General features: G+C 36.7%; 2 protein-coding genes across 2 annotated transcripts; one reads left to right on the top strand and one right to left on the bottom strand.

Moving 5' to 3' along the window:
* Positions 1 to 6,437: 6,437 nt before the first annotated feature.
* Positions 6,438 to 20,257, top strand: LOC108681799 (60S ribosomal protein L5). The gene is made up of 7 exons (XM_018170874.1): positions 6,438 to 6,533; positions 16,666 to 16,811; positions 17,608 to 17,782; positions 18,732 to 18,934; positions 19,267 to 19,444; positions 19,680 to 19,754; positions 20,099 to 20,257. Exons 1-7 carry the CDS (start codon positions 6,531 to 6,533, stop codon positions 20,231 to 20,233), a joined length of 915 nt encoding a protein of 304 aa, XP_018026363.1. The 5' UTR covers positions 6,438 to 6,530; the 3' UTR covers positions 20,234 to 20,257.
* Positions 20,258 to 21,329: 1,072 nt separating this feature from the next.
* On the bottom strand, positions 21,330 to 26,059 carry LOC108681795. Its single transcript, XM_018170870.2, has 4 exons — positions 25,848 to 26,059; positions 23,402 to 23,563; positions 21,799 to 21,939; positions 21,330 to 21,466 (listed from the first exon to the last, which is right to left on the bottom strand). The coding sequence occupies exons 1-4, from the start codon at positions 25,911 to 25,913 to the stop codon at positions 21,335 to 21,337; spliced, it is 501 nt and encodes a 166-aa protein (XP_018026359.1). The 5' UTR covers positions 25,914 to 26,059; the 3' UTR covers positions 21,330 to 21,334.
* Between the last annotated feature and the right edge of the window lie 513 nt (positions 26,060 to 26,572).

Here is a 26,572-nt window from a genome sequence, read left to right as displayed (position 1 = left end):
TAGCATGGGGTTAATGCATCAACTGAAGACGCGTCAGGTTGAACGCAGTCTGGCGCTAAGAAAGTTGTTGTCATCGCATGAGGTAATCATCTATATTGTTAACCGCGTACCGTTAGTATAGGGCGTTGGGTACAGCGCAGGTTCAGTAGTAATATCTGGCTCCGGGGCTGGTGTCACGGCTGGGTTGATGACTGAAGATGATGTTGGGTGCGAGATGAGGCTTTGTGACGTGCTGAATGGCCAAGCGGAGGACGTGGGTAGACCTTCAATAGTTTCAGAAAGAGGATCGAGAGGGATCGGAAGTTCATTCGTGGAAACCACGAGGGATGAGATGTTAGTCCCGTTACCGAAGTGGATTATTAAATTCTGGTAGGTACTGATCTGTTGGGGGATATGAATAACATGCCCACGCTGGAATATTTCCCTGAAAATAAGTTGATTCAATTTTATAATCTTAAAATTTTTACATTTTTTATTATTTTTATTGAAATCTTAATCTTACTTCATTGTTATTAACAACTAAGTACTTGAGAGCACTTTTTATTATAACTAATTCCTCGTACATGATTTTTTCGGTTAATTATTAGAATATCATGTAAATTAATGTGCTGCTGTGCCGTTGATTATCTGACCGTATTCGCGATGCTCTGTGACTGATTCTGTGTGGGAGCTGATCCAGGGTAGAAAGCATCGTTCGACAGAGAAGTCTGGAAGTATATGCATTTAATGAGATTACAGTTATGACGTTTAAGTGCTTGTTTGTTTTGAAATTATAAAATCATATCAAATATTATTATTCCTCTCGTGTTAAATGCCATGGTGCCCTTATTTTGAATGGTATAGGCGTATTTAAAGCGTTAGCTAACGTTCTTAAAACGCAACTCGTAGAGGCATTTCATCTGATAAGATCATTCAATTTCGAAGCGCAGTATTTCGCTTTAGGACTGAGCAAGAGCATACCACGCATCACCAACCTCGACGTAGTAGTCCTCGTAGGCTGAGTAGTCAGGCAGGTAGCCGAGGTAGTAAGTAGTATTGCTGGCAGGGTCGATGAGCACTCCGTAGTCGGGATAGTAAAGGCTGGCTCCTGCATCCTGGTAGGAATGAATCAAGCTGATGATTACTAACGAGTTTACTATGTTGGCTGTTTATTATTTGGATAGTACCGTGTAACATTAGGATTCAAATATATGCTAAGTTGAATGAATTTGGAATAACTTATTAATGAATTTGGAATAACTAACACGAAAGTAGATAGAGGTACAAAATCGCTGGTGTCGTTCGATAGCCAACTTGCTAAAAATGTCTTAGAGTTCAAGCTTCTCACCTTAGCAGAAAAAATATCTTCGGTCCTCTTTTCGATGGAAAGATCTGTGATGGGTAGAAGCGCACGTCACAAATATACATAATAAAAAATAATAAAATAATAAATTATTCATTTGACTTTTATGAGTATCAACGATTGTTTGAATGCAATGGGAATCATCTTGTGGTCGTTAGGCCTAATTATTGCATTCATTACGCAATCCAGCAAGAAATAATGCGCTTTTAGAAAATAATCAGATGTTGTAACTAGACAATATTTTGAGTTTCCTGAAGTACAAAGATGTATTGTTTCCTCACATGACAATAAACCGGCCCACAAAGCAAATGACGTTGATGCAAAGTTAAATTTAAGTAGATTCAACGAAGCAATATTCAGTTCGAGAGATTTTCTGGCTATAAGGATTTCTGTCATCTTTCTTAATTTTTTTTTTAATAAGTTTTGTGATATAAAAATACTGCACCCCGCCAACACTCAAGAGAACCCTTGATTGAAAAAAAATTGCTTCCTTAATTACGCGTCAGTCAGATTAAGAACTGACGCATGAAGTTGTTAATACCCAATAACTCTAACTACGAGATTGTTTGAACATGGATATTAGGTGAATTTATTTTTTGCCCCTGAATATTATTTAAAAGGACCAAAATTTTCAGTAAATAAACGACAGTTCGATGTAGAATCTCATCATCTGCTTATGATTGAAAGAGAAACCAAACAGTAATAATATACGTTTAAAAATCACTTTTTAAAGACAACACTTCTAAAGACTGTAGTGTCTCCAATGTTACAGATGTACAATGAATTTCTCATTTTATTTTTGAATATTAAATAAAAGATTTTTTTTCAGCTTTTTAATATACTTATAAATTTTTTTTTAATTATTCATCCCGTCAATTGATTCATTCATTGCCTCCGACTTCACACAAATGTACAAAATTTCAGATCAATTGGACAGGTAAAAATGTGTCAAATATCAGTTATAAGATTTGTAGCTGACAAAATAATTTTTTCAAATTTTTTAACATTGACATTTTTTTAAATCATTTGATTTGTCATTTGATTCATGCATTGTCTTCAACTTTACGTAAGTGTACAAAATTTCAGATCGATAGGATATAGGTAGAAGTGTGTTAAATTTTGATTGTAAGATTTGTAGCAGACAGACAGACAGACAAACAAACAGACAGACAAACAAGAAGTGAAGTTAAAGAGAAGTGTTGTATAAAATGTAATCACCCGCATTGCTTAATATAAGTTACATGTCTACGTCACAGGTCCCACAAGTCAACATAGAAAAGAAGTGTACTGCGAGAACATCCACGCATGCAATGCATGCACTCGAAATTTCGATACAGAACCACACGTCCAGAAAAGCTCTATGAGCATTTCTCGTGAGGTTTGCATTGACTGATTTCTGCACACACGCATCAAATTAATCAGGAAATAACCAACAGCTGACAAGTGCATGATGGATTATAGTAAGTATAACGACTCTCTTCCACTCTCCCACTTTGTGAGCGAACCGAAATAGGGAGAAAAACTTTGCCTGTTCATTCGCGTATTGAGCGCTTGCGACCACAAAAAAAAAAACGACTCATGCCAGTGGGAGGTAAAAAATTAATTTTTATGTATAACATAACAGAGCCATTCCAAGATAATTGCGCTAAGTACACGAATCATAAATCACCTGCGTTGGGAGACACTCTATTGTTCCTCTGGTGTGAGAAGCCTTGTTGAGGGCGTCGCAGCCGCCAGCGAGGTTTGTCACCAACATCTAACACCTCCTCACTCTCGTTGAAGGGATTCATATCCGCGATATGATTGCTATTAGTTTTTGGATATTTAATTCGGTTTCTTTTAAGGATACGTGCGTTGGTTAAATTCCCTAAGTGGTTTAGGCCCGTGAGTTTGAAGACATTTGCTGCAACAAATCGATTCGATTGATTGGAATATACTGGATGCATGTCATTACGTCCATAATTCTGGTTGATGTCAGTATTGATTTGTGAATTGTACAAGTACGGAAACTTGGATAAAGTAGAACCTTGACTGCCCATGCGCTGGTCTGGAGTTGACGTCTTCTTAGAGACCCAAAAGCGAAATGTTTGGTCCTTATTTTCGGGTGCAGGGGAAATATTTAGTTGCGGGACCGTATTTAATATTTGTTGCGGCAGGCCGTGAACTTTGTGCTGATTATGTCGAAGAATATCTCGATATTCTCGCTTGAGAGTGGAACTCACGTCGTAGTCAGAGCCTTTTGGACAGGTAAATTTGTTTTAGCATCGAGTATTGAAAAAAATATAATTAACTATAGCTAAAATATTGCCATACAAAAATGCGAAAACGTTAGTCAACAATTATTCTAATAATATCCGCATCATTAATTTACAAACAGTATATAATTTGACTTTTGTTGAACTGAAGCAATGCCTAGTGTTTGTTGTCTTTATGCACGTCTTAATATTTCGCCTACAAACTGAGCAAAGAAACTTGCGTAAATGGGACACGCAAACCACAAGAGATGAGCGACCGACCTATTAGTGTGAGTCTCTAGATCTGCACGTGTGCGCTGAATAAATTTTCAAACAACATAATCATTTTTAAGTCTTTTATAAATTTTTTAATAAAATCTAGTAATTGCGCTATATTTCAGGCTATAAGAAGTTTATTGCATTTGTTTTATTTAGATAATATTTCGATGTTTAGAAAGTTATAAATTATAATTTTGATGGATGAAAAGAAAGCCGATATGTCATTCAAAAAGAAGGTAGACGAGCTGGTATAAACTTATAAATAAATTTATATAACCTAATTATTAAATTGAACTCGACTCATGATAACGACGTCTCACCCCGCAAGTCGCCCATGCTGCCGTGGGCCGCTGGCGAAGCAGCAGACTGAGACATCGTCACACCCACCATTACCACGAGACACAGACAAGCAGTCGACATGTTCTGCTCTATTTAATTTCCCTGTGAGAAGAAACTTGAAAATATTTTACTCTAAATTTAATGTATGAAAGAATGTTACATTTTGTGAGCTCGCTGCCGAGTTGGATGATTAGCTTAAATGTAATATTATATATGTGGCTTAGTACACAAGGCGCTTAGGAAGATTGAATAATATTTTAAATGGGTTTTCTCTAAGCCGCAAAATATGTGATTTTGATACAAGTCAGTATTTCGGACTGCACCTTTAAAGTATCACTTGCGCAACGCTGTTCTTCTTGATCCTAACTGCTTATAAGGTTGGTGCACTCTAATGCTTTCCTGCACTATGAACGTCTTGTATCGGAGAACCTCTATGCAAGTGAAATCGAACGTTGTAGGAAATCAAATCCTTCACATGTCATCAGTCGCACATTATCAATTTGATCATACCAAGTTTGACAGACAGGACTGTAGACTGACGGGCGTCCCAGCCATTTAAACCTTATTTCAGTCCGTTGCTCAACCATGCCTGCATGCGGTATTAAATTGAAGAAGGGGCCTCGAGTAAAATTTTCAGAGTATCAAACGCAACAACAGGCAAAATTCGAACAGGCTTTCGAAAATTATTTTTTTGGAGTAAAATGAATCATAATGTTTGATATGAACTTTTTTGGTACGTCGATTGCAAGTTGAATTATGCCATGATATGAATTTAAATTACTCCGTATTCAGAGATGTCGAAATTAAAAACATAATTGACAGTACACCGACGTAACGACATGACGGTTTGTATGCAACCTCACTACCATCACCAGTCAAGCGTATGGCCGATTTTTTTTGCGCTCCAAGTATGAACGCGTTCAAGAACAGACTAGATAAAGCTATGGAAAAATATATGTTCAGATTTGAAATGCCTCGCTCCTTATCGAACCCGGTGGAAGTCTAGTACTAGCTACTTCAAACTATCGCCAGTCATGAAAAGATCCGGTCAAATGACACGAGTTTAGATCTATGAACAAGGCACGAAAAGGAAAAGAATCGGCGACAGGCCACATCAGGCCTACACTTCAGCGCCGACATCACTATGTTATGTTATGTTATAACGCAATCCTTATTTATCGCTACCATTGAAAAAGCTAGGATTATTGGGGTAGAACGGCATGAATTAATAGAAGAAATCATGAGAGCAGTGGCAGTGCCCCACGACGGGCAGTCTCATTTTGTCACACCGAAGTAAAGCGAATCGTGAACAATGATAGAGCTCTCAATTAAAAACAACGACGACATAAAGGAACACGTTCGAGAAATTGTTCGGCTTTCATTACCCGATTAAGCTTGCCGTCGATCTTGCATTTACTCAAAGTTTAATTCCATTGGTGTTTTCCAGGTTTTTTTACGAAACAAAATCGCATATTGGGCAGTAAATTTTGCCTACACACCTTCACTCATTTTGGGTAAACTTATAGCAATAATGAACCACTGACGATGAGTTAGTCCATGTAGACTACTCTTCAAATATAATATATTTATTTTCTCAGTATTCGCAGTGCTGTTTACGACTCTAGACGCCAACAAATATACGTATTCTGATCAAGTCAGTGGCGGCTGTTCCTGCATTACCAGGCTCGAGAAAGGAATATCTTCGACTGAGGCGCGTCTTCAATGATGCCTTTGAAGGCTTATTGTAGCTTTAAGGTACAACTTGTCGTTTGAATACCAATCACGAAATATTCCAGAGTTCCTTTTGCAAGACATGCACCATAACCATGCAATACGGAAAATAAATTAACCTACCCAGCAGTGCAGGTGGAGTGGCTTTTCAATGAACATCAACTTCAATGAAGTGGCTTATCAATGAACATAAATTTATTCAGATACCTGAATAAATTGATTCCCAAATGTTTGAATTCGAATATAAACTTATGGGTCCTTTCTAAATACAATGAAGAAGCTTAAACTAGCAGTCTAGAGAGCAACTAGAAATCATATACTCAAAATGCATATAAAACTCATTTCGCGCTGGAATAAGTATTCGTGCCTGTATTAAAATTAAATTTTCTCTTTTGCACTACCAATATTCATGTCACTGATATCAAATTATAATTTTATTAAATTATATTCGTTTCGATAGGAGTAAAATATGTTTCATGAAGCTTGCAAAATTTAAGCGAGAACCACCTAACAATCTCAGTCTTTCTGCTTCCTTTGCGAGTGGTTAGGTGGTGCCGGTTAGGCTCCACTAATTTATTGACTACAATCATTTTCAATCTGCAATCATGGTAAGAATTTTTTTAATTGAATCAAAATGATTAATTACAAGGCAATCATTGCATTTAGTTTGAACTTGTTAAAGGCCACTGTAGTGCCATAATTTTGCTGTATCACGCCACTGGACCTATATCGCACATGGCTCCACAGTCCACACTCTAGACTGTTATTTTTCTAAACTCTTGTGCAGATTTTTTTTCGTGCGTTGAGTGTCCCAAAGCAATTTGTTTTTTATCTGAACTTCAAAATGCATTTTTATTATTATTTAGTCCATATAAGTTTCAAATTCGGAACTTTTCTCAAACAACCTTTGGTGTCAGCACAAGTTCAGTGGGTCCACTGATAAAATATCATGTGACGAATACATTAAGCACCATAACAGTGTTAACACCATACCTAGTTACCTACTGAAACTGAATGTAAGTAAGATGATATTCAGCTTGTGCTTGTCTGAATAAGACATAGCCCATAGCCTGTCNGTACGTCGATTGCAAGTTGAATTATGCCATGATATGAATTTAAATTACTCCGTATTCAGAGATGTCGAAATTAAAAACATAATTGACAGTACACCGACGTAACGACATGACGGTTTGTATGCAACCTCACTACCATCACCAGTCAAGCGTATGGCCGATTTTTTTTATAATATACTATTACGATATTTCCTACGAAATGAGTTGATTTGCAATCTCTTTCTTTGGTTTAGGATCTCCCGTCTTTAACTCACTAATCAAAGAAGCATAACGTATACACCTCATTGAAGTATACAAGTATGTATACTCATGGTCTATACTCTATACAAAGTCCCTGAAGGGTTACTAGAATTTGAAACAAGAACCAACATCAGGGGCCACGGCTATAAGCTAAAAAAACTGCGCTGCAACTTCTCCACGCGACANTTTAGTTTGAACTTGTTAAAGGCCACTGTAGTGCCATAATTTTGCTGTATCACGCCACTGGACCTACCTATATCGCACATGGCTCCACACTCTAGAATGTTATTTTTTTAAACTCTTGTGCAGATTTTTTTTCGTGCGTTGAGTGTCCCAAAGCAATTTGTTTTTTATCTGAACTTCAAAATGCATTTTTATTATTATTTAGTCCATATAAGTTTCAAATTCGGAACTTTTCTCAAACAACCTTTGGTGTCAGCACAAGTTCAGTGGGTCCACTGATAAAATATGTGACGAATACATTTACCATAACAGTGTTAACACAGTAACACTATACCTAGTTACCTACTGAAACTGAATGTAAGTAAGATATTCAGCTTGTGCTTGTCTGATTCTGATATAGGTACCTAATGCTATGAGCCAATTTCAAAGTTTTTAGTACCATTGGAAAGCTCATGTTGTAGACTATCTATTCTAACTAGAATAAAACACTTTGGTTGAGACTTAGACTGCAGGTGGGTGGGGGAAATGGGTGCAACTGCTAGATAGGAATGCTATAACTTAACTTGAAGGCAGAATTGGATTGAATAAATTTCAGTTTCATGGTCTTGGCCCAGGTCTCATAGTGTGGCACGAGAGTCGTTGTAAAATTTATCTCAAGGTCATCTGGTCGTTGAACAACCGCATGCCAGTCGATAGTCGATAGTTACCTCACTGGCTCATGACTGAACTGAACGTAAACAGCGCAACAGGACATGGTAGAAAAACTGTCCGAATGGCTGCAAAGCTCTGAAATTTCGAGAGCATGCTCTAAAAACTATAATCTTGATTTCAAATTATATTTCATTAATTTCAAAGTATGATATCCATGTTCATTTCTCGCCCAAATGTTACCTCTTGCACATCCCAGCTAAGCAGGTACTTGATAGACATTTCTCAGAAAAAAATGATGTCGTCATAGTTCAAGTTTTTTCAGTTCGTTTCCAAACAAAAGTCAATCAAATTAAGCTAACATTTTGGCGGGACTTTCAAAATTAAATACCTTACGCGCGCCGATGCCTAAAGTGGCTGTCCGCCATTTTGCCATTGTTTACGTTTGAGCGTACTTTGTGCACATACCTACTTATTATAAAATGTAAAGGGTCTTATTCATTGGGACTTTGAAAGAGGACAATATTTGACCCAGAATCAACGAATCCTACTAGTCATTATAAGCCATATTAGGCTAGTAGGCTAGCCTACATAGGCTATGACCTAGCTACGTAAACTGGAAAATTTAGCGGAAGGCCCCAGAAGCCACAGTTAGCCACCTGTGGATGAGGCAAGAATGCCAATGAATGCAGTCATCCAGTCAATGTCACAGGTTTTTGTGGCTTTACTTGATTTTTTTTTCAGTAAAAAGTGAGGAATGACTAATTTTTGCTTACAATTTTCAATAAAATTACCTAAATTTACTTGTTGAATGAACTTTTTCTTACATTTTTGAAAAATTCCACATGATAATAGCTGATATTCCATATTCATATTGGCATTTAAAGGGCTCATGCTGTGTGTAGGCTAATTGAGGAGGAGTAATACATGACACAGGTGCATGCATTGTGCTGCTGCGGAGTGCTGTGCATAGGATAAACACACCATATTCCGACACTTTGAAGACTTAGCAAGAAATGAATGGCTATAAAAAGATCACCGTATGCGCAACTCGAGTTCTGATTGCTTTACGTCACTCAAAATACCACACTATGCGCCAGCAATGATGAAACGTCACAAACTGTTGCCATTTTTATTTAAAAGCCTTTACAATTCAAATCTACAAAATCGCTGCATTGTGATGCTGTGTGTGACTAAATTCAACGTATCGTGAGACTAATTGAGACAGCGCTTCAAAACTGTAATTCGTAATTCTGACGCCCTGTGTTGGCATTTCAACGTCCTGTTTGAGCTGTATCGGAATACGACACAGCTCATAACAAGCTGTGTGTGTCTAATTCTGTTCTGCATTGGAATTAGTTTTTATGTGTCTAAAACAGTCTCTTAAGTTAATCGTCTATTAATTTATTTACCACTTAAAATCAGCAAATACAAGTATACTTTAGGATTTCTAACATATTCACAACTTATTTAAAAGTTTCAAACCATAATATTCTTTATACACAAACAGTTTATCACTATTTGGTAGAGCAAGGTCAACTATCAACTTTGACACGCATTTCGATGTTCTCACTGGGTGACGTGGACTTTGGCTTTGAGGATCTTAACATTTTCCTGCCAGACCTAGTGTTTTGCAGAAATATTGCGCGCAATAGTATGGCATCACTATTTCAACCATCTACACATGCGTGGAACTAAGACAAAGCTTAATATAACAAAAAAGTTGAGAAGTGTCGGAATTACCCACGATGTTGGAATATGGTGCATTTACCCTACCATCATATGGGGTAATAAGGGACAGGTGGGGTAAATCGGGTTATTGCCATGGTCAGGAAGATATAGATGTTATTGTCATTTTATCAATCTGCGCCATAATATGCCAATAAAAAAATGCGCCATGTGCCGTGCTCATAAAGTTGTTTAAAGATGAATGCGTGGCAACGCTATCACACAGACACGCGAACAAATATCTGCATCAAGAAAAAGTTGACTGGATTTCTAACGTGTTAACTCAGGTTCTAAGAGTCAGCTCAGTTACGAATATGTATTCATTATTCATAGTTCACAATTCGGTTGGAAATGAATTACAAAACTAAATAGTAGAAGGTGACAATCCACATGGCTTGAGATTGGTGCCTTCAAATGAAGGACTGATTTTGGCCAATAGTACAAACCCGTATGTCAATGTTGGGAATACATTATGTTCCCAACATCCTCCCAGCTGGTGGAATGGGTTTGTGCAGTGCAAACCCATTGAATGCAAAAATACAGGTACTGGAATTTTTTTAATTATCAGTTATCATTTTTGCAACTTTGAAGGTTAATTATATTGATGAACAACAAACATTTGTAAATATGAATACTCGAATAGCTTCAAGAATCATGAGACACATCACATGACACATGACAATCACATGACACATGACAATCACAATGTATCAGCATTGCATGAAAGTCTATAAAGACGATGTTGCCATACCATTTTGTTGGGAATTTCTGATGGCAGTTATGTCTAGGCATATTTTATTTACAAAAGTTTTCGCACTCAAAACTATTTTCCAATAATTAGAATGATGAAATTATTTCTGACTTCTTTCATTAACTGTAGAACCTTAAATAACCCTATCAGTGCACTATTAGTATATATGGAAGAAGCAAAATCTGTCATTTATCACTAATATTTGTTTACTGCATATGCCCAATTTCTGAGGACTTGGTTCTTTACCACTTGCCTCACGTCTGGACGGAATATCGCCTCGCATCCGGACGGAATATGGCCTCACGTCCGGTTGGTCTACAGAATGTAAAACGATGGTAAACGATGGATGGTAAACATAAGAGATGTATAGAAAATTTCTTCTAAAATAAATTTCTAGATTTTTACTTTCACAAAATTTCCATATCAAGGAAAATCTTAGATTATTGATGGAATGCTTATAGAGTATTCTAAGTTTTCTGTCTTGTGTCCCGTGACAAAATGTATCAGCACGCTGCGCGTGAGCAGGGATGGCCAGAAGTTGTGCCGACTGTGCGCAGCAATGGCTTAAAAAAAGTCATAATGCGCAGGAAAATTTCATGAAAATGTACATCATACTGAGTGTGGGGTTATTGGGATAGACCTCTGTTGTGGTGTAAAACTGTTATAGGCCTAGCTACAAAACTAATTGAAATAATTGCAAAACTAAAAGTAGTGGTGTAAATATCAACATTTATCCTACTGTGTAGCAGAAAGCAGGCATAGAATATATCTACTTGGTGAGCCGTGAGTGAATTTTTTTAGCCATGGTTTTATGGATTTGCCAGCTGTGATTCCATTTTTCGAGCTGTGAATTCCATATCTCAGCCATTAAAAGCCATTCACAAGCTAGCAGCCACAAATTTTGTAATAAGTCCCGTGCATGTGTCACCCCTAATCTCTAATCTTACTCTAAAAACAGTCAACACTAACATTTGTCTTCACTTGTATTGAGTGGCAACTGATCATGTGAGAATGCAGTCAGACCGTTTTGACATGACTGCAACTACAGGATTTGTAAGAACACATTTTAGGTTGGCTTGTTGTTTTGTTGTGCTGGATATTTTGGTGAGATCATTGAAATAGTAAGGATTGCCTAAGTTGAAAATGTTGTGAAATGACATGTTTTTGGAATGCAATCCAAAACAAAATGGTGGCCATTTCTGCAACACAAGGTAGCATGTTACACGCCTGAAAATGCATTTACAGTAGAACCTCAGTTAGCAAAGGCGCCAGCCAATGAAGAAAATCAGTTAATAATAAAGACTTTTCAAATGACCTGTCCCAGCAAAAAATTTCACTCAACAAAGAATTAATGCATCATTAGTCATCTCAAAAAATTGTGCATAGAATGTCATAGATAGAATTGTTCAAGGAAGCATAGAATGAAAAGTAATTAACCTAAAATATGATATATATTTCTACAAAAAATGTGATGCTTGTTTTGTTACTAGAATATTCCTTTGTATCTCAGGTATGTTTTTTTACAATCTTTTTGTTTTTGTTTTAGTGACCTAATTCACTTGACCCAATTAAAATGGAGTCAAATTACAAGCCTAGTCCTTTCAGCTTGCAGAGGCAATGCTATATGGCTGTTAATATGAAGCTTGCCGTGGACAAGGTAGTTATCAATGGCATGGAAGTTTTTTTTTTTGGGGGGGGGGAGGTTTTGAAGTGTTGAGCCCTGTCCACACACTCGAACTTATTGTCAGTCTTGCATATCATGCCAAAGTTTGACTAACAAGACGGAAGACTGACAAGCATTCACACTATTCAAACTTTCCTTCAGTCTTTAGCGCTCTTAGCAATGGAGGAGCTAGTGCTGCTTGCTGCAGTGATCTCAGTTTGTGCCACCAAAATAAGGTTAAAATATTGCAAATGTATATGGTGGTCCCGAAAATGGCGGTAAAAAAATACCGCAATGAGGGTTGTTAGACAGCATCCCTACTAGCACCAGGCTGCATTGACAACTTCATTTTGTTACCTTTTCAATAAAGATTTTATTTTCTATATTACATATTGGCCTATGCACTGGCTGCATAGGCCAGTGTTCTCTTGTTCTTGTCACTGTAGCTTTTTGATTGAATTTAGCACAAAACAAGGGTAACTATGATATAATTCAATAAACGTGCCAAAAGAAATTGTGAAACCAGTGTTGGATATCTTGATATGGAGAACTAGAGCTAGCAAGGAACAATTCACAGCTCTCAACATCAATATAGACTGAGATAGAGTAAAAGTTTGGCCAATTAGTCGGTTGCCCATCCACATTCTCAAACTTATCCGTCAGTCTTGCATGTTCCTGAAGGACTTGCCCGTCCATCTTTTCCAAGTTTGTCAAATCTCAAACTCCGCCCACTCATCATGCAACACTTCAAACTTTGAGCGTCTGCACGCTCCGTCTTGTCGTCAAACCTGGCATGACATGCAAGACTGACATGATAAGTTTGAGCGTGTGGAGAGGGCTTTAGGTATAGAATGGAAAAAAGTTTTTTGATGAAAAATGGAGATGGTAATATCATCAATAATAGGAAAACAGGGTCAAATCACAGAAAACATCATTATTATACATCTACAAAAGAAGGGGAGGACTTTGGAGTACTGTTAGTAATGGATGAGTACACTCTGAATGCATCAAATGTTTAAGGAGGTTGATAAGTTTTATTTCAAGTGTCCTGAATTACCCAGGTCTCAGGGGGTAATTTGGGACACTTTTTTTTGCACCTGGCATCTTACGAATAGCATGTGGAATTTTTTCAGAGATGCCAAATGATAGCCCTAACAAAAGAGCTTTAAAATGAGCTCAAACTTTAGGAAATGTTTCATGGTAAGAAGTAAGGAGTGAAATGTTTACAGTAAGAAGAAATCAGGGTTGGCAATGATTAAATCAAAATGATTAAATCATGTGATTAAATCACTTGATTTTTTTATAAAAAAATCATGATTTTTTTTATTTTTTCGATTTTTTTGATTTATTTGATTTTTTCATATATTCAAATATATTGAGTGGCAGTCTTTAATTTATATTGAGGTATTGTTATTCATGGTTTAGCATAAATGTACTATGAATGACAAATTGGTATATAAACTTGTTGCCTTTAGTGTGTATTAGGTTCAAATAAATTGAATGTTTTTGGTACAGAGCCATCAAGTGTGCAGTACATTGTACGTAGCTAGCAGCTTAGCTAATTCTTATAAGGCTATAAGTAGTCTTTAACTATTTGACTATTTGTTATATATTGATTACAATATACAATTTAAATGTGTTAGCTAGCTTATACAGGGTGGGGCAGAATTGATTGAACAGTTTTGAGGCAAAATAAAAGAGTAATGGAGGTACATAAAGAAAAAAGTTTATTTTCCTCAACATTAGCATAACATACAATTTAAAATACTTATGTTTTGAAAACAATATCAGGAAATTGGGGTTTGTTAGCTGCATCACACTGTTGGAGTCGTTCTCGGGAGTTTTCTACAGCGCGTTCACACATATGGCGAGGTATGGCCATAACCTCTGCTGCAATAATCCATTCCCTTAGCTGTGGTAGGGTGTGAGGGTGACTTCTGAACACCCTTTCTTTTAGATGTCCCCAAAGAAAGAAATTGCAAATGCTCAAATCAGGTGACCTTGCAGGCCACTGCAAATCACCCCTATGAGAAACCAGACATCCGCGAAACATGCGTTTCAAAAGATTGAGTGACATTCGGGCTGTGTGAGCTGTAGTCCCATCCTGCTGGAACCACACGTCTCCCAATGCTTCATTTTCAACAATGTTTTCCATCATGGACTGCAAGAAATTTTGCAACATTGCAGCACAGCGATTGGAATTCACTATCACGGTTACTCCCTCCTCCAAGAACAACTCCAACAGTGTGTTGCAGCTAACAGCCCCCATCTTTCAGATATTGTTTTCAAAACATTAGTATTCTAAATGGTATGTTATGCTAACCTCTAGGAAAATAAACTTTCTTCTTTATGTACCTCCATTACTCTTTTATTTAACCTCAAAACTGCTCAATCGGTTCTCCTCCACCCTGTATATTGGGAGGTTGAGATTGTATTGACCTTTTAGGCAATTAAAAAGATTTTCCACCCTAATACCTACGAGTATTCTAATTAAAATATTTAATTTCAATCTTTAAATATGTGAATTTAAAACTAGAAACAGAACAATTACAATAATAAAACTATATATAATAATAATTTAATGCAGTGAATGGATATAAAAGATTTGAATTGTGCACATGTTCATTTCAAACAGTATTAGATTTTCTTATAACTTAAGTCTCGTTTCAAGTCGTATGAGGTTTGTTTGGTTATCGTTCAGTTTATGTTTAGTATTGGTTTATTGGTCTGAATTAAATGGGAACAGTGCAGTCAGTCACTCAGTCACTAATAGTCGGTGTGTATAGAGTGTAGAGTCTGGTAGATTTAAAGGACATAAAACTAGTAGAACTATTGATAGTGCTGTGCACTGTGCTATCAGCTACAGTCACTACTAGTCGGTGTGTATAGAGGGTAGAGTCTGGTAGATTTATTTGTTAGTAGGCTAACTGCAACATAAAAAAATAACACTTCAAATAGACAAAAAAGTTGAAAAAATCAAAAAAATCAAATAAATCAAAAAAATCATGAAAAAATCAAATAAATCATTGATTTTTTATTTTTTTGATTTTTTTAAAAAATCAAAAAAAATCGCCAACCCTGGAAGAAATGTTTCATGGATCAATGAAAAATAGAAAAAGCATCCCTCATTACCCTGTATGATGGCATTGGTTCAAAAACCAAAAAAATATTTTCTCTCAAATTAGGCAGATATTTTTGAACTGACTATTTACTATTCTGAATCAAGTCTGAATATGTGTATGAATAGCCTTTACTCTAATTTCACTGTAGGCTCCTGGCTACCAGGCATGAAATATTTCTACTTTTGATTTTTGAAGCTGCAAGTAGAACATTCTTGTGATTTGCAATGCTGTAAGATTTTTGCTATATGAATTGACTGATAAAAAGAGCGCACAATTGAGATATTAAAGTTCATCAGAATGTGTCACTTTGGAGCCATGAGATTTCTGTTCAAAATTTTCAATCATGGCTATCTTGTATTTCCATTTAAAGAAATTCATGATTACATATTTAGAGTTGAAGCACTACAGAAATTTGGCTCAAATAACTGATGAAAATGCATTCCTGTAGCAGTTGAAACCATCTTAATTGGCAGAGGAACACTTCACATGGTATATATGTTTTAATCTGTTGATTAATTTAGAGCTAGTGATGTGGTGCAAAGCACAGATGCAAACCCATGAAATTTGCTCTTTGAAGTACCCTGAAATTAGAAGAGTTCACTCTTAAATTTTCATATTATTTGTATTTTTCGTTAGTTTGATGAAAAAACTTGAAAATTTTCCTGACACTTAGTGGCAAATCACAAAGGGCTGCTGAGCAACCAAAAAATCAAAATGAATTGATTGAATAAAGAAATGTCTCAAAAAAGATGACCTTGTTATCATTAACATTTCTTTGTTTCCAAACCTGGTTGTTTCATTACTTCCATTGCTGTATGACATGAACACAATGGTAACACCTATATTTTTGGGTATGGAAAATATAAGTTACTTGGAATGATACACAATTAGCTGTAATATGTATGATGAGACTAAAATACATAATTTCGGTTTTAATGAATAGTGGAGTGCATTTTGAAATGAATAGTTGCACAGGTAAGTGATGTAACATTGCCATGATGTTTAATTGCAAGATGTACCACTGAACTGCAGCCTGTCGTGTCAAAAACTGCAGCCTGTTGTGTCAAAAACTGCAGCTGTCATGTCGAACACTGCACTGAGCTCTTGCAGAACTTTAACAGGTTATAGAATTTGGTATTCATGAGTTTCAATATGGGGTATCTAAAAAGTCGTGAATATAATGTTATAGTAATAGAGAATGTACCTCCATTACAATTTTTGCCAGGTACTGCCAATTTTTTCACAAGTAGATATTATTGCTATTTTTAAATTATACTTTTTGTTTTTATGCATATGACTTGTTTGTAATTAAATGCAAAAATTTGCCTGCAGGGTTTTGTGAAGGTTGTGAAGAGCAAGGCGTACTTCAAGCGGTTTCAGGTTAAATTCCGCAGGCGTAGAGAGGGCAAGACTGACTACCATGCTCGCAAGAGGCTGGTCATCCAACCCAAGAACAAATATAATGCCCCAAAATACAGGTAAAATTGCTGTTGTACTTCTTGCTGTTCAATAATCCCATACCCTTTGTGGGTATTATGTTCCAGACATTGACTTTGATAGGTGAAATCTGTGACGAGATATTGATTGAGATTATTATAAGTAATTATATTGCTATTGTTTTAAGTGTTTGTAAATCCTTCCCACACTCTACTGCTTAAGTTCTGTGGCTGATAAAATCTTCTGATTGACTTCTTCAAAAACCTGCAAACAAGTGTAAGTCCGAGAGTGATTCTTGTTGAAATTTCTTGAAAATCTACAATGAAGTTAGGCCGTGGTAGGTGGAGTGCAAAAAATCAAGGGGTTACTATGAACATGCTATGAATTTTGGTCAACTATCTAGGGTAAAGCTATTTACTATCGAAGATATTCCTGTTTCGTGTCAGTGGCCATTGTGCTATGGGCAAGGAGTCAAGAATAATTAAATTTTCCTGAAGTACAAGTTTATCAATACAGTTGCTAATCCTACAAAATATTGAATGAAAATAATTTTCATTATTGAATACAACTTGTATTAGTAAATAAAATTTTTCAACTATTGTTTGGCTGTTGGAATTTCGGATCAATCTCATTACCTGTGATACATTTTTTGTATCTCAGGCTCCATAATTGACCCAGAGAAACTTCAGCTGGAGCTTCAGTGGCTTATAAGTTCACTTTTTGTCTCTGGTTGACACAAATTATTCCACTAGTGCCTGATATACAATACTTATTGATGCTGAAAGTTAGTTTTGTAGAATTGAATTTGCTTTGCAAGTTCTCGTGTTTGCTTTTCAGGATCATCGCTCGTATCAGCAACCGCGATGTGACTGCCCAGATTGCTTATGCCCGCATTGAGGGCGACATCGTGATCATGTCTGCCTACAGTCATGAGCTGCCCAAGTATGGAGTCAAGGTCGGCCTCACCAACTATGCGGCTTGCTACTGCACTGGACTTCTCCTCGCCAGGCGGGTGAGTTCTTCCTTCTCTAGCACTGTGGGCCGTATGAAATGTATATTTGCAGCGTGTTGTGTATGATGTTGATTTTTCTACATTTGTTTTTGCCCAGTCTGTGTTGAAAATATCTACTGACTTAGATCTTTAGGATTCTCAACCATCTGAAAACTTACACAAACTTTTAATGTTCTGAGTTAATTATTGCTTAAATTGATTGATTTACCGTCAAACTATGCTCTATATTCGACTCCATTTAATTAAGAACTTGCTCATGACTGTACCGGTATACAAAATATCGAGCGCTGCTTGTGCTGTTCTATTCATTTTTCCTGCCATTATTGAATGATGATCCTTCTTACCCTTTCTGGTTTGTTCACTTAATTAAGTTCATAATTCATCGGACAAATTTTCTTAACAATCAATCCATGCAATTGGAAGATTCAAAAAAATTTTAACTTTATTTGGAAAGAAATAAATTTTGTCATTGGATGTAATTAGACTTGCAGCTTCATTGTTGTAATCAATTCCTTCGTGTATATTTCAGTAAGTTATTTGCTGGCCAGCTCTGTATTGTGCTTCCTACTCAGTGTTGAACCTCTAGCAGCAACGTTTTGTTGTTGTTTGGGGCGTGGAGCACCCCAGTCTGGCCTATAGTAAATCCTCAGTAGTCATAGTACCGATATGCTAGGGCTGTTCGGCCACCATCCTGAGGAACAGCATTTGATCTGTGCTTATCTTTTGCTTTGCTTCTGGTTTTGTTTGTTAAATTAGTGCTTTGCTCAGTGTAGCGGCTTGAATTATTTTTAGGCCAGCATCTAAGTCACGATCCAATGCTGGTAAATGTAAAATTTTGCTGTGTATTGAGATGTTGATTAGAATTCACATCACTTTTTTTTTACTTGTTCAGAAGAATGAAGGTTTTAATCGTCGTTGAGAGCACTCTCACGCTGAATGTCTCTTGCAGATCCTGACAAAATTCCACTTGGCGGATAAGTACCCCGGGCAGACGGAGGTTGATGGTGAGATGTACTGCGTGGAGGATATCGAGAAAGGCCCTGGTGCCTTCAGAGCTCATCTCGACGTGGGTTTGGCCCGCACCACCACCGGCGCTAAGGTCTTCGCTGTCATGAAGGGCGCTGTTGATGGAGGCATTGATGTTCCCCACAGGTCAGTGCCGTTCTACTTGAAGTATCATGGTCCTAAATAAGTATTTTATGGCCCTGAGAAAAGTAATGGTCGAAAAAAATAGATGCAAGGGACGCGATATTCAGTTGCCATTGACTAAAATGTCTACGGATTTTTTTCAAAAACTTTTCTTTGTGGTTTTATGCATTGCTAGTGTTTCAAATACCACGGTTGAATTTTCATTATTCTAGGTTCTATCTTTTTCATTTTCATTGCAGCTTTCTAACCTACCGCCTCGCAAAATTTTTGAAAATTGTATGCTGTAAGAGCTAAGGTTTTGTTGACTAAACTCATGAGTTACTGCATGTGAACAGCGAGAAGCGTTTCCCGGGATTCGACGCCGAGACGAAGGAGTTCAACGCGAGTGTGTTGCGTGATCACATCATGGGCACCCACGTGGCCAACTACATGCGCCGGCTCATGGATGAGGATGAGGACGCTTACAAGCGCCAGTTCTCCCGCTACACCAAACTCGGCATCACAGCTGATGATGTGAGTGTGATCGTCATTTGCTTTGCTTGCTTCACTAATTCGGTCGCGACAAAAAACTTGTTTTACCTAAAATGTTTTATCATTGAAATAGATTCAATCGTGTTTAGGGTGTACAAATCTAACTCGTTTGCCTTGAAACGTAGTTCTGATGGCATTAACTCCTATGTGGTTAAGAATAAATCGCTTGAAATTTTGTTTTTAGAATTTCATATGTTTATTAATATTGATTTTTCAGATGGAGGAAATTTACAAGAAGGCTCACCAGAAAATCAGAGAAGATCCTGTCAGGGTTAAGAAGGAAAAGAAGACGGTGAGTGTTGATTTACGATATTTTGAGCTCGATAGGTTGAAATAATTTTCTGCAAAACTCGATAAGTTGAAATAATTTTCTCGTCCATGGCTCCTACATTTATTAAAATGAACTGTTTGTGATTGTTTTTTGAGGGTTGTTGTCAGTGAGGAAGCACATTTTTTTCTGCACAAGACAAACATGGTAACCTGTAAAATATGGGATTCAAATCTGATTTATCTTAAGAACACGATTTATTTTCAGTTCGATGTTGTGATTATGCTCCTGAAAATTCCTGCTAGATTGACTGATATGTGATTGCTATTTATTTCGGTTGTTCTGAACTCTGTTTCCATTTGATACAGTACGCGAAGCCCAAGCGCTTCAATCCCAAGAGGCTGAGCCGCAAGCAGCGCCAGAAGAAGGTCACGACCGCCAAGAAGCAATGGCTTGCCAGAATCGAGAAGAACAAGGCGGCTGGCAAGACCCTGAAGATCTAATCTTCATAAACTGGCCCAGAGAAATTTGAATTCATTTATCCTATCACGTTATTGAATTGTCCATCGAACCATCCCTTACATGGAACAGCTTGACATTCTTGAGCACTACTGTTCATAAGGATTTGTACATTAAACTTTGAAATTATTGCATGCCATCTCGTTCAACCGAGATTGTTCAGAAAATTTAAAAAGTGCATTATGATCGAGAGGTATTGCCATGGCAAACGGAATGAACATAACTAAATAACGTGACATGCTTTTTTTTTTACAAAGCAATGATGATGAACGCGAATTACGCTGTCTGGAAATTTAAATGACGAAGTTGAACTATTTTACAAACATTGTGTAAACTAGATTGCGATTTAGCTGGACCTTATGTGAGCAGGTAGGTTTCGATGATCGTATGCATTGATAACTGGTGTGGCCTTACTTCAAACGCATATTTAGAAGTGCACAAATGACTGATTGATCCCACTAGAGTCGAATGGAAGGGAAAAATCAGTTACCAGGGTGTGAGGTTCATCTGAAATCAGCATTGAGACTTCGCTGCTGTAATAGCCTCCACTGAATGGCACGTTTCGTGGCGACACGGTAAGTCTTTTCGTCGGTAGTCAAACCCGAAACTCGTTTCTCAATTCGTTCTATTCAGCAAGGTGATCGGACGCTGCCTACGGAATAATATTTCCGGAACACTAGTTCTCTTTTTTGTTGTAATATAGTTCACTGCCAAAACGAAATAGCTCAGCTAATGTGAACAAATTTGTCAATATTCCTCTGGCTCATCGCACGTGCCCCAAATAGAATGTTTGTGCGGCTCTGCAGCAATATATTAATTGCTAGCAATATTACATTGTTGAATATTTTTTTTCAACAATTTATTCCACATTCCTCACACCAATAATATTCGGTGTTCCAGAGTTGAATACGTGAGCTACTACATATTGGAAATGGGAGCTTTTTCCATTAAAGTGGTCGAATAACACTGAGCAACTGGGTGAAACTCGATACAGCTTCACCTGAAATTCCACCGAACGGGTAGGGCATGATCATGAAAAGGAAAGGCAAGCGTGGAAAAGTGAAATGGAAAGTATAATCATTCCTTTATACAATGTTTATTGTGTCATCAAGATACAGTAAACTTCTGGAGAACTTGATCGGTTGTTTCTTGGCATTGTCGAAGTAGCCGCAACTCTGGACGCAGTTATACCATCGACTGATGTTGCACAGACGTTCCTAGATACGGTAAAGGAAATTCAACAAGAATACCTTAACACTTCAATCTAAGTTAAATTTTGTTTGTAAGAAAAATCGGTGCTTTCGCGCAACCACCTTTATTATTGGTACTGCTCTGCTGACACTCATAATTTATGTCGCACTCCAGAAAAATCATATCACATTGGACACGTCCATATGAATTGCAACTAAAATGAAACGAAAATTCCAGCATGGTTGCAGCCTGTCTCCTATACTCACGCTCAATATTTTCTTAATTGACATTTATAGTTCACTGTTCGGATTGGGGCGTCAAAAATACAAGTTTGCATGATGTACGTAGTTATTCATACCTTTTGATGATACGTCCATGTCGTCACGAAAGGTTGCAGTAATAAGAAGAAAAGCAAGTCCGCCACGGTGAGCGAGAAGCCGCAGAGATAATCGCGATTTGACAGCTCTTTGTTAACATATTGTAGTTTTCCCAGAAATTCCTGCAAAGTAAATCATCAGTCTTATTAGTTCCAAGACTTGCTTATTAACAGAAGAAATGGACTGACGACAAAGCCTGACTCAAGTTGCCATGCTCTATTAGTCAAATAGAAAAGCTTAACCTTTCTGGAGAATTCCGTACGAACCTAATTACTAAAGTTACGACGTTTTTGGCAATACCCGAACATCAAATGATGAATGTATAACAGTTGATATGCGAAAAAATAATAGATTAACACTTACGTTGATCGGAGTATACGCCGCCAATTAGTATACACAAGAAGCTGAGTTTGGAATCACTTTAAAATAAAACAGAGAAACAATCTCAGCCACAAAAGCGCATTCAAAAATATAAAATAAACGATGCGATGGATAATTCATTATTTACTGAGAGATTTTATTTAATGTTGAGGGATAAACTCTTGCGCGACGCCACATTCATGACAGGTAAGCCAACAGCCCGAGAGCGGGGAAAACGGCTAAAGGGTGCGTATCTTACCTACACAACTGAATTCACCGATGAGATCCGCAAATATTTACAATACCACGAAATACAAAATTTCCTGAAATGAGTTATTTTCGATAGTCACGCCATTCACATGCGACAAGTGAATCCATCACTAAAACGCTGGTAACTCACGAATAGAGATAATTAGTCTAGCTTATTTTGAATAATAATTGAAAAATTGTGCAGCCCTGCGCGTAGTTTCAGTTGATTGTTGGCTTATTGATTCTTCAATATTCAGTCCACTTTATCAGATTTTAGTGACTCGTGTGTAATTGACAGTAGGTTGAATAATAAAGAAATGCCAACATTTCCGAATTAGACTCATAACATAACATAGTGATGTCGGCGCTGAAGAGTAGGCCTGATGTGACCTGTCGCCGATTCTTTTACTTTTCGTGACTTGCTCACAGAAGATCTAAAATCGTGTCATTTGACCGGATCTTTTCAGGACTGACGCATGTTATAAATAACTTGAAAATTAATTTTTAGCTGCGTTTCCTCATGTTCAAAAGCTGGACTCAAGCAGAGGGCACCTGCAACATTCAAATAAGAAGCTTTTCCTTTCTCAATTTATAATAAAATTATTATAAAAGACAAACTGTGACCTTATTTTTCAGTTGATTGTTGGCTTATTGATTCTTCAATATTCAGTCCACTTTATCAGATTTTAGTGACTCGTGTGTAATTGACAGTAGGTTGAATAATATAAAAGTCAAACTGTGACCTTATAATTTGTACATATGTTGAAGAAGTTAGGGATCTTCCAAGAAATTCTACATGTTTGGGTAATGCCACAAACATTGTAATTTTATCATTAGTTCTGTAACACTTTGAGAAAGGTAGGTTAATTAGCCTGCATCAAAGGAGGTCCTCATGGGTCCATGGGCAACTATATATATATACCTCCGAGTTTGCACTGAATGAACTATGAGCCTAGAGGTTTACAATTTTTGTACCTGCAGAGAAGTGCAGTGGGCAAGGTGTAGCTGTAAGTATGTAAGCCAATGATGAACCAAGCTCTGCTGCAACAAGTCCAATCCTTTGAGCCTTGAACAATCAGCAGGAATAACTTGAAGACAGGCCATCACCAAGCTACCATCATTGCCTTGTGCAGGGTTCTGTGTGGGAAAAATGACACTCAAAACTCAACCAGAAACTAATGCAATTATCACATCAACATGGTCTGCTACAAGAAATTTAACAGGTTGACTGCAGCTCAATGAAAACCAACAAAACTACTGAGATTTTTCATGAATATTACCCAATTAGAGATAGCTGACAAAATAAAATGAGATGCACTTTGGAGAACACTGTTCACTCATAATTAAATGAGATTTGATATTGAAAAATAAACCAGGAAATAGCTTCCAAGCGGGTAGCTGACAAAATAAAATGAGATACACTTTGGAGAACATTGTTCACCCATAATTAAATGAGATTTGATTTTGAAAAATAAACCAGGAAATAGCTTCCAAGCGGGGAAAATTAATATTAAGAGTGGTAAATAGATTTATCATTTAGGCACATTTTACCACCAATTAAAGGAAACTAACAATGTGATCATTCGAATCCACTGCAATTTTTTACAAGACCTTTTTGATGTTCAAATCTGGATCATATTCTGACCACAACTCAAGACTGGTGCACACACCACTTATGAATGCACCAAAACTGCCCATGTCTATAATAAATGTCACTGGTCCCTTGCTAACATACACCATGGAAATGAAGTAAGTACTAAGTACCAATTTACATTTACCTAAAACTAATAGAGAAATCCTCCCAACATTTCAGGTCAGTCATATGCCTCAAATGAACCCTGGCATCTTTGAGGCAACAATTTGCAACTATTGACTATTCTATGTCTAATCAAGAAAATGTATTTTCTACGTATTTAAACGGGATTTTATGGCTGATGTCATCCATTAATTGGTTTTGCAGCCCTGTAAACACAGATTAAGTAACAAGTTCATTTTTATATTTCAAATATCTAATTTATACAAGGAATAGAAACCAAAATATTTTTATTCACCTTAGAAGCAAGGCAATTTTGGACATGATAATATATAATTTTTGTTATAGTTTAAGGTACATACATAATCGTTTTATACAGACATGACTAACAATAAGTACATCGATGATAATATTTTCTTGAGGGGATGACAAATTTGTGAGTGTTGTAGTACTACAAACAAACAGCAGGTCCAGAATTTTAAATCATCTTGCAATAAACTATTTGTGAATTGTGAGCAGAAATATGGTCAATAGGAGATTTCCTTTCAATCATTTTTAGAGTCAGGAGATTTCCACAAGATGAATTATTTTCCATCTACAGTCAATGCCATGTAAGTTGCTGGTCAGCAGATATTGCGCTTACTTTGCCACATGTTACTATAAACCATATAATGCTAGTCAGAACTGTAATTTGCAGGGTTTGATAACTACATGATGACTACAAAGCTGTTATGATCAATCTAGAGAAATGCAGTTGTTTTAAAAAAATAGACTTTCTAATGAAAGCCAGTGACTTTTGTGCAATGGCAAGGTTATCAGCATTGACAGCAACAGAGCAACTTATACTCGAACTGCACAAGTGAGCAATGAGCATGATGCTTTTCTTCAAGTTTATCCTAAATATGACTTTGGAGCCACAAACTTCATTAATAAGTTTGAAATTTCTAATCATGACTTTGACTTTGAGCTTCAAGATTTTAATTGTATAATTGTATAAATAAATAATACATTACATAATGTCTTATCTACTTAATTAAGGATCATATTGTTGATATTATTACAGACAGCAGCCTCTTCAGTATTCACTAATTACCAATTACCATCAATACCAGGCTAAACTACAAATTTCCTACTCATTACTCAATACTGAAATCTTACTTCTAGTACAGTACTAAAAGACATATTTTTTATAACTTTGGAATTGGAATCTCCATTCTTGATTCTTGCAAATCAATCATGCTATTTTTTTTAAAGGAGATGTTCATCTACCGGTAGCAGTAGGGTAGGTATATTCTAGTAGCCTAGGAATCTTGTGGCTCTAAAAATGATGGGACTAATGCATTAATGAACACAGGGTTAATAGGAAACCTAGAAAAGTAGAAATGACAGTCTTTTCCAATAGAAAGTTCCAAAAATTAGTCCATTTTGCAGACGTAATTTAACAAAGGAAAAATTCTTAGCTTGTTCATTTATTTGTACTATTACACTTAGGCCTATATCTATATAGTATTTTTTCTCTTTTCAGCTGAATAATTTTCATTGAGAATTGAGATCAGAGGAGAAATTTTTTTGTGCACATATGATGACATGCATGAGCAGCATGATACGTGATAGGCTAGGCCTACGACCTATCAATCAATTGTGATTTTATTAATCCAACAGACTAACCTTCACTTTGAAATTCTTCCCCGGATTAAGGATCGATGAAACTTGAGCTAGGATACTTTCCATCATCAATATATCCAATCTCTGTAGTATTTTATTTTAATTGACAAGCTGGTTTCAATGGTTACGCTTTACGGGCCATGGGCCCATGGCAACGGGCAATCGAATGACAGAAGCACTTCCAGCTGGTCCTCGACTCCTCGTCGTCCGTCGAGGTTCGAGGGTTCCTGCAAATAGTGTTTAAAGCGGAAGATGCAGCTTGATCGTCAAAGAGTTCCTTTTGATATACTCTGATATAATATATTTTTATCATAATGCTTGTTTTAAAAATGATATGCTTGCAGCATGATAGGTTTATTATGATTTAAAAGTAATTTATATTGTTTTTGCGACAAGTAGATTCATATGCGATCAACTTAATTTAATAGCAGCTGCTTCGAATTTTAGGGATCGCACATATTTGAATCTTATGATGTAAGAAACATTCAAAAAAATATAACTCAGTACTTACTGCAGTGAGTGACACAGCTGTCTCTTATACACATCTAGATGTGTATAAGAGANAACGTGAAGTCACAGACAGGCAGACTGACAGACGGACGGACATGACGAGCGCAATAGCGCCTTTTTTCCATAAATGCGAAAATGCGCTAAAAATGGCAATAATGCAGCGATGATATGGATTAAAATTTGAGAAATGAGATTATGTGATTGTTGGTAAAGCGATT

Source organism: Hyalella azteca, unplaced genomic scaffold (genome assembly GCF_000764305.2).
Source record: "Hyalella azteca isolate HAZT.00-mixed unplaced genomic scaffold, Hazt_2.0.2 contig6441, whole genome shotgun sequence".
In the NCBI taxonomy this organism is placed as follows: domain Eukaryota; kingdom Metazoa; phylum Arthropoda; class Malacostraca; order Amphipoda; family Hyalellidae; genus Hyalella; species Hyalella azteca.
Note: the sequence above shows the minus strand (reverse complement) of the source record. Positions and strands in the feature narration are given on the sequence as shown.